The sequence below is a fragment of the Notothenia rossii genome, assembly GCF_949606895.1.
Source record: "Notothenia rossii genome assembly, chromosome: 1".
Classification (NCBI taxonomy): domain Eukaryota; kingdom Metazoa; phylum Chordata; class Actinopteri; order Perciformes; family Nototheniidae; genus Notothenia; species Notothenia rossii.
The window spans coordinates 66582450-66599991 of NC_136912.1; the positions used below are offsets into that span (position 1 = coordinate 66582450).

A 17542-nucleotide genomic window follows, 5' to 3' on the forward strand; every position below is an offset into this window, starting at 1 on the left:
TCAACATGGCGCGCTGAAATTCATTTCCGGGACTCAACCGGAGGACTGAGGAGTCGAGGAGGGGGATTTGATGAAATGAGAAAGGGCCCTTGTCGTGGGCTCGTCTGCTTTTCTTTTAACTGCCGGGTTTGTTAAAAACTTATTTTGTGATTTTTCGAGCAACCAGTGTTTGTTTACAACTTCTTCCCACGCTGCAGCACCTCCGCTCCCCCCACAGGGGGGGCTTGCCCCACAGTTTGAAAACCTCTGGACGCACCATACACAGTTACTTTACACACATCACTTACACTTTCGTGATATCATGTATCGATACGTCATCTTGTTGTTCAGCCCTCCCCGTGTCTCTCTTAGTTTCGTTTCCCTTTTCCAGAAGTTTCTGACTCACGTATCCTATAGCCTCAATTTGTGGAAGTCGACCTTAATTCAACCAGCGCCGCCACACTGCCTTATCCCTCCGCCGACAATATGAACTTCAAAATTACTAACACCACATGTGGGCTTCTTGCAGTTGGTAAGTTGAAAAAGTTGTTTTTACGCATCTAGATTACAGTGCTAAAGAGGTGAAACCAAACTCTACTGATTTATGAGTCGGCTGTTAAATGACACATCAGGAATGTCATCAAATGTAAACCTGAAAAAAACAATACAAATCTATTTTAGTTGCATTAATCAAATCACATTCAAGACATATAAATGAAAAGACATTGCAGTTTTTTGTGTAAAAAGAAACTAAAAAGAGAATGCATGCTGTCGGTGGGTGAAAAGTTAAGACAAAGTAATAATACAGAAAATAAGGTAAATAAAAAATAAGGGGCCTGTAAGAACAAAAACTCGATATTGAGTTTCCTGCAATGGGGGTTTCCATCTGCAGCAGCAACTTATAATATCCAAACTATCCAAACATGCTAAGACACTAAGTATCATACGAAGATGCTTTTTTATTTGTTCATGAGTCATTTACATAATTCATACATTATTATAAGTCTCAATATTCCAGTTTGGTAACATGATGTAGTATGTTCTTGATAGTGTGTACATTACATGTTTGTTAGACCTAAAAAGGCAGTCTGATATGTGGTGTAACAGGTGCATTGTTGGTGAAGCATTGCAAGAAACAGAATTAAAAGTGTATCAGAGATTCTTTGAAATGGATTGATGTTCCTGGAAAAGGAGTGGCCTCTTGTGGGTACTTTCCACCTGCAGACTGGACAAGAGTGCCAGTGCAGTTAAAAATTAGCTGGCAGATAGATTGAACAATAAATAAGCTTTTATTAACAAAAAAGCTGATAATGAATTCAAAACGAATCATGTAGAAAACCAGGGAGCAAAGGGGACAAAATAAGGAACACAAGTTATAAGAGCTCAGGGTAAACCAACAGTAACAACGAAGGGAAAAACGACAACAAACCCACAGAGTACACTAGGGAAAACAAGACTAAATAGACAAACGACTAATCACAAGACAAGAGATCAGGCACACAAAACACAGGAAGTAAGACAGGACAAGACACAAGGAGGAGTTACATTTCAGATAAGCAACATTTTGGTGCTTTAAAAGAGGAAGATTGTAGTTTGAATGCTAAATTTGGCTTCTGTCAAAGGTTGATCAAATCTGGACACAACGACATGATGCATTTCATTTAACATGCTTTATGTCAAGCACATCAACATCTGTAATTTAAATAAATGTTTATAGATACACTTAGAAATCATGGGAGAAGACACTGCATAACGGATACATTCAAAGTGCTCCAACTACATACTTCCATGGATACACTGCAAACAGGAACTTCTAATAAATTATGTGAAATACTTTTAATTTTAAACAAATTATGGCAAACAAAGACATCTGATTTGGAGGGTTTTTATTGGTTCGTACTTTAGATTAGTATTTACTTTTCCCTTAGTGTGAGCTTTACTGTTTAATTGTCTTGTTAACTGTGGTGGCTGTGGTAAAGCGTTAACGGTCTTTGAGCATGTGTTTACAGTATGTGAGGCAGTGTGGTGTTTGTCAGTAGTCTCGCTGTGTTTGTGATAAACTAGAGAGAAAAGGAAATCCGTCCCGCCTCTGTAGATTATAGTGAGAGTTAACCATGATTCATTTGAATAGACTTCATATTAATCTTATTGTGCTTTAGAGGTTAAAGCTACAGCGTGTTACCTTTTCATGTGTACACCCTAGGTAATCTGTCTGTCTAATGCTGAACACACAAGAATTATAGACACACCGCCAACGTTTATCATCTTGTTAAAGTTTAATCAAAGTATAAAGCAAACAATCCATGAATCTGCGTCGTTATCAGACTCTTCAAGTCCTAAATTACTCATCAAGGTGTCACATATTGCTGTTTGACATAGGGTCACAGACCCCATACTTCGAAGTTTGTTGTGGTCAAGCAAGGCTGCTTGAGTTAGAGGATGAGGAAATGTGGAGACTCCTCCCCCACATGTGAGGGCTCGACTTGGTTCAGAAAGTGATTCATTTCTGGGAAACGTTTAAGGACTCTCCAAGTCAGCGAGTTGTTTGCTTCCTTTGCTAAATGCTAATTCCAAATGCTGTGCAAAATGGTGTCTCTTATTCTACACAAACAACCATTCTCTCTTAGCTGGTTGGACAGCCTAAACTCAACCTCAATAATTCTAAGACAATGAGTCATTGGCACAGACATGATAAAAAACCTGCTTTTTGAGTGTCTTTATGGTTAATTTGTTATCATCACTCTCTGTTTTAGATATGTTTTTGGGGGTGTTTGTCGTCTTTGTGGTCATGTGATTGACTTAAAAAACAGTTACTTCAAACAGCGTCTATGCCCGCTTAGTAATCAACTTCTACCCTGTGTTTGTCTCTCAGCTCACCATCGGTTCCTAGTGAGTGTGTGTGGGTGAAAAAACATGAAAAAGTGCATTTTGAATAATGTTTGACTTTTAAAAAATAAAATATTAATATTCATGTTTAAGAAGGCACAGTCATTTGCGTCAGGCTGACCCAGCTGTTGTTTCCGAGGGTGGGGCATGTTAAAGTTTTTTTCATTTCCTCCTCGCCAAAGAAACCTGTCCGGATCTAAGGCAAATTGTTCGCTGCTCAGGCAAAGTCCTGATGATGGGTCAAAAATATCATGCTTATGTTGCAACTTGTGTAACCTGAGCCTCAAGGCAGTAGTGTTTCCATTGTAACAACCATAACACAGTGTGTTACTGTACCTGATATGTATTTACTGAATAACAGTAGGTGGCTTTGCAAATATTGTTCGAGTCCTGAAAAAAAAGTCTTGAGAGGCACGACAGTCAATAAATGAGTAACAGGAAGTTAAAATCAGGTTGTGAAAACAGTAACTACTCAATTGAAATCAAGTTATTCTAAAAAATACTACACTTACATTGATGATATACCTGTTTAGATTAAAGTCTTCCACTTTTCAAGAATTAAACTCTCCCTAACACAAAACTATAGTTTTTATTTGTATATCTTATTAGTGTTTTATTTGTACTCCTGCACTATTTTGTGTAATGGATTCTAATTTTTCACCTGCATGTTTCCTTTCTTGTTTTTCTTTGTGTGATTGATAGAGGGAGGCTGTGAGGAGACGTTAATTCCCGAAGACAGCTACTCTGTAATTGTTGTGCATATGATAATAGATATCATGTTTAAATAGCGTTACAGCTCTATGATCAACTAATCTGAATCTAATCTACAGTTTATCTTTGAAAAACCAAAGTTTACCAAAACACTTTCCCGCTTCACTTAGCTCTGTTTAGTTGCTGTTCATTCATACTGTACGTGCAGCTAATCTGTATTTATATTTGATTATAAAACAAACTCAAACTATTACACATGTGCTGTGATAAGCAGGTTGACTCAGCTCCTGTCATCTCAGTTCCTCCTCATGCAGACTTCCTTTTTCTTGATATTCAGAATTTAAGCCTCAGCTTGCGTCCTGGCCAATCCAAATGTGTCTGTCTTTATGCCTTTAAGCCCTGTTCTGCTAATTTTCAGGTTCATAATTGTATTTTGAGCCTCTACTTTGACATGTCTCCATGCTTTAATGTTCAAAAAGCTCTTTATTTTCCTCATGCTGCCTGTGCTGCAGCACCTATTTTCACCCTCTGTCTGAAAACAGAGCCTAGTCTGCTCTGATTGGCTAGCTGGCGAACTCTGTTGTGATTGGTCTTAGAGATGTCCCGCCACATAGCCTATCATGTACAATGTGTTGGAGCGCTTCAAAATAGAAACGTGAGTGTTACATTGTGATGTCACTACGTTAAGGAAGTAAACAAAGGAGTCCAATGGAGGTGTTTCAGGTGTGGGGAGTGTGTGGGAGAGAAACTCCCTATGGAGGGAACTTCGGGGAATTTAGCCTTTGCAGACCATTTACATGCACAAAAAACCTATAACACATTAGCAGTCCGGAAAATTAAATAAGTATGGATTAAAAATTGACATTTATGTGTTGACTGCAAATGTTGAATATAGCATCACTGGCCCCAGAGAAAGAACGTGGTACATACCATACATCCTCATTGTGTACTTACACGGGTGTGACTTGACAACAGAGTTACTAGTTAGCATGTTAGCTTGCTAATAATAGAATTGCATCTGCATTGCAATACCTTAATAATGTATAAAAACAATAATGTTCATGACATCCCTGTAAGAAATTAGTTAACATGTTAATGTCTGAATTTAGTTTTTTGATAACTTACATTTGTCTTCTTTTCATCATTTTCAGCTCTTGCAGTGATGCTTGCAGCTGCAGCAGATGCTCCACCAGAGCTAACCTGCAACGTCACCAAAACACCAGATGGGTTCCTTCACCAACTGTCCCACTCCTCCGATTGTGATACCTGCTGGGAGGACAAAAATGTAAGTTCCACTCATTGTAACCAGTTTACACACTTTAGGAAGCTAGGATCAGACTGAAGGATGTTTTTTGATCGTCACTGGGTTAGATAAGGCAATCTTAGAGCCATACATTCTTCTTTACACAGTAGTTATTTTGGTGTCCTCCCTTGTGTGTTTCTGACACCCTGAGAGCAGTGCCAGTAGGAGTTCAATCCCCCCTGCAGGTTTACCCAGGCAAGATCACCTGTTTGTTCACCTGTATTTATGCACATTTTCAATTTGTGCATGGACACAGAACATTCGAAAAATATTTTTTTTTTCTCTGGTAGTCGCTGCGGGAGTGAAATAACATAGCTTTAGGCCATGCAAGCACCATTGCTTACAGCTAAATGCTAACATCAGCATGCTCACAATGACAAATCTAACATTTTATTGTTTAGCAATAATGTTTACCATGTTCATTTGAACTAAACCAGTATGTTTGCTGTCCTTAAAAAAAAGGGGGAGTCGTTCCACACTTTCACATCCGTGTGGAAAACTTTTGTAGTGAAATCTGTTTTTTGCAAGCAAAACATGCCTTAGAACTGTAACCCTTACCACCCACAGTAAATAAAACAATGGAGGGGGACTGAATAATACATTTATATGGGCGCAATAATTTTAACCAGATGCTTTTGAAATCCAAAGAATCTGCATAATCTACACACTTTTATAAGAGAGGACACTCTTTTTTGTAAAAAAAAATGTTGTTACAGTAGTGCAATAGTTTTATGAACTGTCATTCAAAAGATAAAAAATCTACTAACTTTGTGCTTTATTAGTTAATCTGAGATCTTATTGAACCCGGCTGTCTGTGTTTTTATTTTCCAGGGAGGAGTCCTCGCCCGGAAACAGGTCTACGATAAAGATAAAGTCCAGAAACTGACGAACCAGTCCCTCACCTCGAAAATATGCCACGACAACATTGACTATACAAGCACCTGTAGTGTAAGTACATTCACTTAAGACTACATTTAAAGTCACAGTTCAAATCATAGATGGGAGTATATTGAACACATTTCAGATGTGTTAAAGTAACATGGCATGAGCACATAGGGAGTTTAAGATATTTCTATGTCTGTAATGTCACATATGAAGAGTTCCCCTACAATCTAGGCATACTATGATGTGGGAGGTTCAATGAATAGTTGTCAATACTGAAACACCTCTGAACTGGATATGAAATTATTCAAGTTCTATTCTTGTTTTTCACAATTAGTGTCGGAATTATACAGTTTTAGTCTTTGTTAAACAGTTCTTATTGAGTGAAAGAAGCAAAACATTGTATAACAGCAAATTCCAACATTTTAAACAATCGTGTAGATGCTATTTTTAAAATAAAAATAGGATAAGTTTAGAAAATATAATGCAACAGACTCTCTCTCTCTTCACCTTTATTCATTTGTAATATAAGTATACATAATTTGACCAAAAAAGAGCCAAATTGCACTATAAAAACAGACTTAAAGATTGTCTGTAGATATCCTGATAATATCCAGCGTTATTGTGTCACCAGTTATCAGAAACAGTAATAAGAAAATCTTACATTGTGACAGCACTATTTGACAAATCAACCCAACATTTCGCACATGGCCTCATTATGCGTTGCGTCCCATAGCAACCTCTTCCAGGTTCATCTCTGACATGCTGCTGTTGGCTCCATTTGCACTTACCTGAAAATAAACACATGGAATCACACACACACTCAAAAATAATATATATAATGTATTGTTTTATATTAAACCAGTTGGTCTTAAATCCAAAAATAAATGTTAAAACATTAAAAACATTTTACTGTTTTCTTCTCCATGTTTCTTCAGTCTAATACGAATTCCTCAAAGGACAACAGACTGGTGAGTAACACACATTTTCTCAAATCAAATTTCCTGCACTTTGTATTTTTGGATCATCTCTCAAGAGTTTATACTTCTACTTGAATTTACCGGTTACTGCATTTTATAGCACATGAGAAAATGCATACATAATTCAGTAAAACTATAACGGCCCGTCCACACAGCGGCGTGCGTTGACGCTTGGCGGTGGGCGTATCTGAAGCTTGGGGATTTTTTGCGAGCAACACGACTAACAACCAATCACATGAATCTCCCGCCCCCGACATACAAAGCAATAGCAATGTTAAAACGAGGTAAACTGGATATAAAATCCCCAAACAGGCGAAAACCTACCAGTTTCACCAACTGTCTCTGCCACCTCCCTCCATGCCTGGCTCCTCCGGTTTGTATCCCGGTAAATGAACAGAGACTGATCATACAGCACCGGGTGATTCACTACCGCTATAATTAATTTTTCCTCAATTTTTTGGAATATGAGAAAAAGACCTGCGTAGTCTCTCCCAGCATACATGCGGTTTGATTGGCTAGAGCTTGTACTGGCAGATTTGCATAAACGGGATTTCATTGGCTGACGCTTCTGCCGAGGCGCCAAAAGTTGAACATTGCTGAAAGTTTGAAGCAAGCAACGCCAGCAACGCGTCGCGTCGCTTCCCAAAATGCAGTTCGGCAACAAGTGACGTCACCCCATTCAAAGTGAATGGTGAAGCGTCAACGCACGCCGCTGTGTGGACGGGCCGTAACAAGCAACTTTTACCCGGCTTATATGATTATATAGGGGAACATGTTACCAAATCCAATTTTTTTTTATCCCAACAACATTTGAAAAATATATCGTATTAGTTATATTTAATCTATTTATTTTATATTTCGTGATTAAACACCAAGTTTAATCTGAGGCTAATTGGAATGCGGCTAAAAGAGCTCAACTGTTGTCCCCGACTACGTGTAGATAGTCCTTACCAAAACTCCTCTTAAAAAATGAAAGCCCACAAAAAGTGTATGAGCACAAAATATTAAATTAAACTATATTATATAAAATACTTCAAAAGTTTTTTGTCTGATATAGGCCAAATGGTTTTTCTTCTAATAGGACTTTTTTTAATGCAAATTCTGCTATTTCTCGTGTTTTTTATGGCAAAAGAATTTATGCTTTTTTCCCTTTTTATCTGGAAAAGGTTTAGAAACAAGCTAAAAATGCAGAACATTATTTGTAAGACCTTAAGGTGACATATTTAAATATATTTTTTGTTTGACCAACAGTTGAAGCCCCTAAAAGTGTTTAGCTCATTATTATTTAAAAAAGCAGCAACAAGCGATGACCACATGTTTTGCAATCTCACACTTGAAAATCTTAGTGCGCACTTCCTGTCTCTGTACAGAAAAAATCCTGAAAAAACGCATAATAATTTAATCTGTTACATTGTTAAGTAACTGACTACAAATCCAAAGCAGCGGTTATGTTAACCTGAAGATCTTTGCGGAATGTTAGCATTGTGTTTGTACACAGTTGTTAACATCTGTTGAATATTTACGAGTTCTAATTATTTCCTTCTCTGTGTATCTCCTTCTTGTTAGACCTACGAGAGAGCCCACTGCACATGTAAGTATCGCATTGATGCTGCAAAACTTTAATGTGAAAAACATATTTTGAATGTGAGTATTTGTAAACCGCCGCCCTCCTGTAACTGTCAAAGACTCTTTGTACTCATTATGTGGGAGGTTCAAATAAAGTTGGAAAAACTAAAACACCACTGAGCTTTCATAACCTACACTGATACTCCGCTTTTTAACTGCTATTGAAAAGTTTGTAATTTCAGTTTATAGAAGGCTCCTTTAAAAATACATGTCATTTTGTTTTATACTTTGAGAGTAAAGGTTCAAGCAGAATGACATTATCAAAGGCTAAAAGAGACAAAGAGTAGACTGAAGGTTTCAAAGAAATATAGAGAAATACTAAAGATTTTAACAAGTTATTTTCCATCCCCCTGTTTTTATAGGAGTATATGTCTGGAGGAATGAAAATTCATCTTCTTCTCTGAGTTTTTACTCTTTTAGCAATATATACTGTTTTTTTTTCAGACACCTGCAGCAGCCCTATCTCAGATCCTAAGGCCTCTCAACCAACCCCAGGTGAGCCAACACGTCTCGACAAATACACTAAACTTGGTCGTTATAGGACCATTGCTTTGCATGTGTTAACACCATTTAATGGCCTGCTGACAGCAGTTTACATTTCTTTCATTTGAAACATGTATAACAGCCCTGTCTCCTAGAAATTAAGCAAAGAAGAAAACTACCATAGAAAGCAAAACAAACTAATTTAGCTTTAATAAAGAGCATTAAAATACAGATACATAAAGTAGAGTAAGAGCAAATATATTGCAAAGGAAATCATATGTGGTCTACCTTCTAGCTACATTTCAAGTAGATAAAAAAATAATCTTCCTGTATCTTTTAGATTTGTTCAGTTGTTCACCCACAAAGTATCAATTGTAAGAAGCACAGTGGACGAGAATAAAGAATGCCACAGTCTTGTTTGTTTGATTATCAGGAAGCAGTTAGTTTTTCTTACAGCATCTGAAGGAATTCCCCTACTGTGGTTTGTATTCATCAGACAATGTTACAAAACCTGTTCTTGATTTTCTGAACCTGACTGTGTGACAGCAGGAGATATGGGGTTTTTCACATTACAATAACCGATTAAAGATGTAACAGTTCTGAACAGATTAAGACAGTAGTTATTACTATTGAGTTGTAATATGTTAACACTTTACAGTATCAAGGTGATAGAATATTAATACTATTATATTATTATTTAATAGCTTAAGTATGGCATTTGTTTGCTAATTTCTATATCTTCTTTAGGTTCTTAAAAATGATTAAGTATCTGGTTATAATTATTCAAGTGTCTACATCAGGGGCGTAGGAAGCATCCTCAATGTGGGTGGGACAATTTGACGTGGGGTGTGGGCAGGTGGTGGACCTCACCTCCTCTAGGGGGGTCCGGGGGTATGTTGCCCCAGGAAGATTTTTTTTTAAATGTTGAAATTAAATGCATTAATCTGCTGCACTTTGAGAGCAAAGTTAGGGACTAAATCTATGGATACATCTCTCAACACCCATATGAAACAGAACTGTAAACAGATGTTCTTTTTCTTTATGCATATTTTACAAATCACTCTCCTTTTAAACTGTATTTTTGTGTTACTGTCCTATAGTATGAGTTGGAATTATTTCATACCTGTTATTCTCTTTTTATAACTATAATGATCATATAAAGGTGTGCCTTGGAAATACTTATTTACATAAATGATTACCAAACCGTTTGAGACCCACCACTTAGACTAAGTTAACTATCTAAACTCTCAAAGAGTCCTTTACCTCACTGAGCTGTAGTTATCAGCCTCTCAGTCTGACAGGAGAGGACTCTCCCTCCACCTCTTTAATAACAGCGCCTTATATCCGGGTGCTAGTGGTGCACGCTCGTGAACTGTTAGCGCCGGAGCCTCGCAGCGTGGAATGATTTTACAACTAAAGACACAGCTACACAAAACACGCAGCATGTGTACGGCTCTGAGAATCTGCCTTGGTACAAAGTAGCAGTGAAAACATGGTACGGAATTTCATTGATTTGGGCATTCTCTCAATAAGCAAGTGGAATTGATTTGATAATGAAGCGCTGACACAGCGGCAAGTGGATAGACCGATGCAAGGACACTCCGCATAGTAAAAGTGTGGGGGGGGGGGGGTCTAAACTAATCATTTTAAAAGGTTGGGGGGACTTCTCCCACCCTCATATAATGGCTGTGACGCCCATGGTCTACATAAATGTTTAATTAAGCCAGGTTAATGTACCACATATTTAATCCCAGACTGGGAACTGGGAACGTCTGGAGGAGGCCCAAGTTCAGGAGGCCTTCAACTCACACCTCCGGCGGAGCTTTACTGTGGGAGGTGCTGCGGGAGTATAGGGTGAGGGGGTCTCTACTCAGGGCCATCCAATCTCTGTACTCCCAAAGCGAGAGCTGTGTCCGGGTCCTCGGCAGTAAGTCGGACCCATTTCCGGTGAGGGTTGGCCTCCGCCAAGGCTGCGCTTTGTCACCAATCCTGTTTGTAATATACATGGATCGGATTTCGAGGCGTAGTCGTGGGGGAGGGGGTCTGTAGTTCGGTGGACTAAGGATTGCACCACTGCTTTTTGCAGATGATGTGGTTCTGATGGCTTCATCGGTCTGCGACCTTCAGCACTCACTGGATCGGTTCGCAACCGAGTGTGAAGCGGCTGGGATGAGGATCAGCACCTCCAAATCTGAGGCCATGGTTCTCAGCAGGAAACCAATGGACTGTCCACTCCAAGTAGGGAATGAGTCCTTACCCCAAGTGAAGGAGTTCAAGTATCTCGGGGCCTTGTTCTTGAGTGAGGGAACAATGAAGCGTGAGATGGGTCGGAGAATCAGAGCAGCGGGAGCGGTACTGCAGTCGCTTTACCGCACCGTTGTGACGAAAAGGGAGCTGAGCCAGAAGGCAAAGCTCTCTGTCTACCGCGCCATTTTCGTTCCTACCCTCACCTATGGCCATGAAGGATGGGTCATGACCGAAAGAACGAGATCGCGGATACAAGCGGCCGAGATGGGTTTTCTCCGCAGGGTGGCTGGTGTCTCCCTTAGGGATAGGGTGAGAAGTTCGGTCATCCGGGAGGGACTCGGAGTTTAACCGCTCCTCCTTCGCGTCGAAAGGAGCCAGTTGAGGTGGTTCGGGCACCTGGTTAGGATGCCACATGGGGGCCTCCCTAGGGAGGTGTTCCAGGCACGTCCAGCTGGGAAGAGACCAAGGGGTTGACCTAGGACCAGGTGGAGGGATTATATGTCTTCGCTGGCCTGGGGGCGCCTTGGGATCCCCCAGTCAGAGCTGGTTGATGTGGCCAGTAGAGATGTTAAGATTCACCGATTCTCATCGCTGCACCGGCATAAACGTTCAAGATGCGAGTGCACCGGTTGAAAGAGTGCACATCGGCTACAGTTTGGGTTGAACCGGGTTGAACTCGCGATGCATCGATTGCGTAGCGTCTTTGCATCGGTAAAAAAACGATTCATCCATATAAAATCCCCTCATCTTGTCAACGCTCAGCAGAGACGATCTTTGATATTTGCTTCGCCACTACGGAGAACGAGAGTCTCAGTTATCAACACACACGGAAGTTGAGGAGAAAGAGAACCACAGCGCACCGAAAAATACCTACAAATCAAACGTTTGGCAACACTTCGGATTGTTCAAGAAAGACGGTGTAATAGTCATTTATGCTATATAGTTGACCGCAGGTCATGGAGAGTAATAAGGTATCCGTAGACCTTTGTATGAGGTATCTTTATTACTTAACAGGTCTACAGCCATGATACATAGATCCGTCCTAGATGCGGACTTGCATACACACACTATCACTCCGCAGCCGCACCCCATCAGTAACGTCCTGATGGTATATGTGCGCGGCACTATTACTACAGACGGTCAACTTGAAAAATCACTTGCAAATTGTTAACGATGCCGAGCCGCTTTAAAGTACACAATTAGTACGAGGAACTTAGCGACGCATATAAAGAGGCGACGTGGGGTCTGCGGCTGAAAAGAGAAACCTGAAAGTGAGACATATGAGTTAAATCACTCAGTGAGGTGTTCTGTCAGAGAGAGGTGTTTAGCTTAAAGCAGCCTGTGATGGCCAATAATGATTTAAATGTCTTCCTTACTGTAAGCAGTTATGAAATACCTGTTTGTGAAAGGTTATTTGTTTTCTTTATTGTTCAGATAGAAACCACTGCTTTCTGCTCACTGGTGAGTTAGCCTCTGAGTGTTAAGCACATCAGGCTGGCAGCTGCATGGGCATTGCTCTATGGTAGCTGTTATTTGCACATTGTTAATCATGAGCAATGCATCCTTACATTGTTTAACTGTGAGGTGTTATACAATTGTACTCTGGAGAGCTTTTAAAGGTAAAAAAATAAACGGCATGATGGGACGTGCAGTACCAAATATGTAAAGCACTTTTTTGTTAATGTAAGATTTTCTGCATATAAGGAATAAAACAAAAATCCTCTGTCGTACCATATTGAAGTATCATTATTTTTGCATCATGTTGAATCGCATCGTATCGCCCCGAATCGCATAATGTTGAATCAAATCGTATCGAACTGTATCGCAACAGGGGTGAATCGTATCGTATCGCATCGCCTGGTGTTTCAAAGGTATCTTTAATGTATCGTATCGTGGCAACGTATCGAGATGCGCATCGCATCGGCCTCAGTGATGGAGATGCACATCCCTAGTGGCCAGGGAAAATAACGTTTGGGGCTCTCTGCTGGAACTGCTACCTCTGCGACCCGACCACGGATAAGCGGGAGAAGATGGATGGATGGATGGATATTTAATCCCAACTGTGAGTTTAACAAAGAGGGGCGAAAACATAAATAACAAATTGGTTTGCCTTCACTCACAACACGTCACTCAAAGGGACAGCAAACAGGAAGAGACCCAAAATGACCACAAAGAAACCTAAGTGCGGGAACGTTAACGCAAATCAATCACATTACCAAGTTTACTAATTGATTTTGATTAACGCCAATACATTTTTTAACTGATTGAAAACGCTATATTAGACTAATGTTGACCTAAGAGTAGTGAGACAGACAGACCATCCAGAGAACCAGGGGGCCAGCATTGCTAAGAACTCATTGATTTAGTCAAATAAAATTGGCATAAAACCACCTGTTTCCTATTTCTCATTGCAGTGACCCCTGTGGCGAAGCAGAATCTGACCTGGCAAATTCTGCTTGGTGTCGGTGTCTGTGTCGGTGTCTGTGTCCCCACGGCTGTGATCTTGTACATCAACTGCAGAAAGAAAAAAAGCTCGTCGACCTGTGGTGAATTATATTGAGGAACAGGAGGTCATGGTGGAGATTCAGGACGTCAACTAAAACATAAAAACAGACCTCTAGTTTAAATTTGACCACTGTTTTTCATGCTGTATGTAATGAGGTCAGGGCCTTACAGACAATAGAGGGCTACATATACACAAAATGTTAACCGAAAATGTTTCTATATATGGGATTTGTTACATTATAATGTTTTTTTAAGTAACAGAGAGAGGAAGGATGAAGTTATAGACATTGCATATGAAAGTTGTTCCGAAGTCCAGGAGCACAAAAAGAGACGAGCTAGCTGTCTAAAAGGTTCATGGAGAAATAACAAGATTTAAGTTATTTTTTTAAAGAAGAAAAATGTTTTCTGTAAAAAATTGTGCTTTTGAAGTCAGATTTGCTTCAAAATCCAATTTTGAATGAGCTACAGTGTTTAAGATGGTCTGTGGATACAACACATTTAGAATTGAATGATAAACAGTCGAAAAAGCCATTTGTAGCCATTAAATGGGATAACTGAGGGAAGTTGTATTAACTTTTGACAGAGCCAGACTAGCTGTTTCTTTATGCTACGCTAAGTATACCTGGCTGCTCCTTGTTAAGGTTTGATTGATGAGTGAAGTTCATTGAAAGTAAAGGACAAGCTTTCACTTCCTCATCAGCACCTTCTCTAGGGCTTACCCTCACAGACCACATCTTAGGTTAAACTGGCAATATTAGCCGTGAACACACTGTGATTTAAAGTTTAACCCTTGTTGATGACATTCACACTTATCTCTGTAGTTTTGATCATTTTGTATCCGACTACTCTTAAGCTTGTGTGATACATTTTCCACTTTACATGTGGACGTCAAATGCTTTAAAATACACTGTCGGTCTTTGCTTTCAGTGATTAAGCTGGAAGAAAGAGGCTGCAGTTCTGGAACTACCAGATCTCTCCCAAAACTTTCCAGAAAAGCCAGCTTCTGAATATATTAGAGGCTGGAAAAATAGGCTGTTATGTTGCAGAATCACGTTTTCTAGACTTCAATCTTGCTGCGTTAACTAAGGTTTGTGAGATTGATTCATTGATTATGTAAAGGAGCTGGTCTGGTTTGAGCTTTGCCTCATAGAATATTTTCTATATGCTGTTTTATAGCTCTCATTAACAGATTTAGTGCCCTGACACACCAAGCTGACATCAAATAACTGATGCCACCAAAAAGTGCAGGTTGTTTTGGCAGAGACTGTCTACAGTGAAGCACTTGAACAAAAGAAAAAAGGCAAAATCTTTTCTTCCAATACACAATATAGTCATCATCATTTACATATTTTTCTGTTACGGTTGTCAGACAACTGCATAATTACAATAATTGTTATTTAATCATCATTTACAAGCTTGACAAAGGTCAACATACATTTAGATTGATTATAATAGGTTAAATTTATACATTTTATTCACAATATTATGTTTTTTTATGTAGTGTGTAAAGCCTTTTGCTGAATAATCAGGAAGCCACTAAGCCTTTGCATTATCCTCCATTTATCAGTAAACCACTGTGCTTGGCCATCCTTTTCACGGGGGAATCAAGCAGGAAAGCCTTTGTGTGAACTTTTTTTAGCTTCCCAACACAACGTCAATTCCATTAGTTAGAATCCCCCACTTAAATATCAACTTCAAGTATTCTCCAGATCCATTTTCTGGGGTAAATAAATGAATTCTTTATCCTGGATGTAGATAAGTTTAAATACTATACAACCACAAACCCTGTACATAACCGTGGTGGTCAGCCATAAAGCCCAACAGTAGCCGATAACAGTCCCCATTAACCAAAGGTTGGCTTGGTGTGTCAGGGCTTTCAGCTCCAATCTACTGCAACAGTCAAAACAGGCTTCAAACCCAAAATCTGATCCAGAGTGACAAATAAGGGATTTGGAACAAAATAAGGGAGAGATTTTTCACTCAGGATATCTGACAGTATACCACCATAATATGGACTGTCAGAGCTATTACTGATTGATAGTGTTACTGATCTTCCTTCTGTGTAAGATGGGAGATTTATTTATAATAATGTATATTATATACATATATATATATATATATATATATTATCTGAAAGTTCCTGTACAGAAGAGTTCAATGTTTGATACAAAGACTCAAATGAACGTACAAGCGTGGAGTTTGTGCAGATGTCAGTTGTATGCTCTCAGGGCTCCTGGACTTGGGTTTAACTGATAATCGGCATCACGTTTTTTAACATCTTTACTGTTATATCCTAAAGGGTTGAATCTGTTACTTTTATATCCTCTTTTATTTTGAGTTTCTGCTACTTAAAGCAGCATTAAGTGTTTTTAAGGTGAAGAAAAAGCACGTTAAAAAACAAAAGCCGTGACAACTTTGTTATCTGACAACAGATAAAAAGTCAAAAACGTAAAGATATGAAGTTTGCCATCAGATATAATCACACAGCAAATGTTTGGAATATTTTTGCTTAGTATACGAAAATGAATAATTAATCATTTATCAAAACTGTTGCTGAGTAAAACCAAAAGGAGTTAAAGAGCTCTGTAAAGCTGCACGGTTATGGGTTCATCACAAGGAGTCCCATTGATCTAATCACATTAAACACATAATTAATGCAGCTTGAAAGACAGAGAACTATTGATACAGTTAAATGATGTAAACTGTTAATGGTTAGTTACCATTTTAAAATGACAACTCCCCAATACTCAAGTTAAATGATTATGGATTTTTTGTGTGTTTTACATAAAGGGTTTGGGGTATGTTTAATACAAAATAATGTTTTGCTGTCAGAGTTATTAACCATGAAATGATGTTGACTACAGTTGATCTTTATGGCCTAATGCAAATGTTGTATGCAAATAAAAGTGATTTTTAACTTCTCAATTGTATTTCTTTGAAAGTAAAATGACTTTGTCTCAAAAATCTATGTGCAAAGATGTACTGATCGTAAATCAAATTTGGCATTATTTTGCAGATTGATTTTCTTGATATAAAACGTATGATCAGCTTAGAAAAGACGATGCATTATTATAATCTACATATACATATGCTAATAGATAACCATGGAATGATTACGCTTATGACTACTCTTATTTTGATATTTTTAAGACCATTTTGAACTTTATTAGTTCTCAGCCTTTTAAAGTGGATCAAATAAAGGAGTATTTACAATGAGATATTTCTACTTTTTTCCCAGGGTAGGTGCTCAAAAAACAATGTTCAGCCTGATATAGACACATTCTTTATCTCCCGTCGGTGCCTGTCATTGTGGCTATGCAGCAACATGTTAGCTTCATCATTTTTTGGGGGAAAGAAGACAATAAGTGATCCAGATTGTGCTAGATAACCTTCCACACTTTAACAGACCCTCAATTACTATATCAAATAATGTTTCCATAGAACAGCTTTATTCATATGTTAGCCTAAAATGGTAGACTGTTGACAAACTTATTAACAGCATAAAATCCCAGAGGATCTCCTTTGTGAAGGCTGGAGCGCTCCCCAGTACTACAGCTGAAGTTTCCACATCACATTGACACGACCACTCTGAGGCCAGAGATCTTCCTGGTTTCGTAGAAAACCACATCACCATGTTGGAGAGGTTGAGGTTGGCTGCAGGGGCTTTGCGGGGCAATCACTCTACAAAGCCCTTAGTGCAGTGGGCCTCACAGGTACAAAGAGGAGAGCCATCCCATCACTGAGGCAGCAGAGAGCCTGGAGATGGCTCTGGATCAGGAGAGGCGGTCCATGGGGAGGAGCTCATTTCATTTCATTTCAAACCTTTATTTAGACAGATTGGTCCCTTGGGATCATCGATCTCATTTACAAGGGAGACCTGCATCATTTAGTTCCACATGAAACATAAAAACAACATACAAACAAACAACAGAGGATATCA

The 17542-nt window shown here is 39.0% G+C and overlaps 1 protein-coding gene across 1 annotated transcript; it reads left to right on the plus strand.

Annotated features, from left to right (window-relative positions):
• The first annotated feature begins 132 nt into the window (after positions 1–132).
• On the plus strand, positions 133–16523 carry LOC307046874 (uncharacterized protein). The gene is made up of 7 exons (XM_079693537.1): positions 133–511; positions 4728–4861; positions 5711–5827; positions 6700–6732; positions 8308–8332; positions 8812–8862; positions 13512–16523. Exons 1-7 carry the CDS (start codon positions 466–468, stop codon positions 13655–13657), a joined length of 552 nt encoding a protein of 183 aa, XP_079549663.1. The 5' UTR covers positions 133–465; the 3' UTR covers positions 13658–16523.
• Positions 16524–17542: the final 1019 nt, after the last annotated feature.

Excerpts from the sequence above, each read along its gene's own strand:
- LOC307046874 (XM_079693537.1), top strand. The coding sequence starts at position 466 with ATGAACTTCAAAATTACTAACACCACATGTGGGCTTCTTGCAGTTG. Across the intron at positions 8,333-8,811 it reads CGAGAGAGCCCACTGCACAT|ACACCTGCAGCAGCCCTATC; the intron begins GTAAGTATCGCA and ends TTTTTTTTTCAG. Across the intron at positions 8,863-13,511 it reads GGCCTCTCAACCAACCCCAG|TGACCCCTGTGGCGAAGCAG; the intron begins GTGAGCCAACAC and ends TTCTCATTGCAG.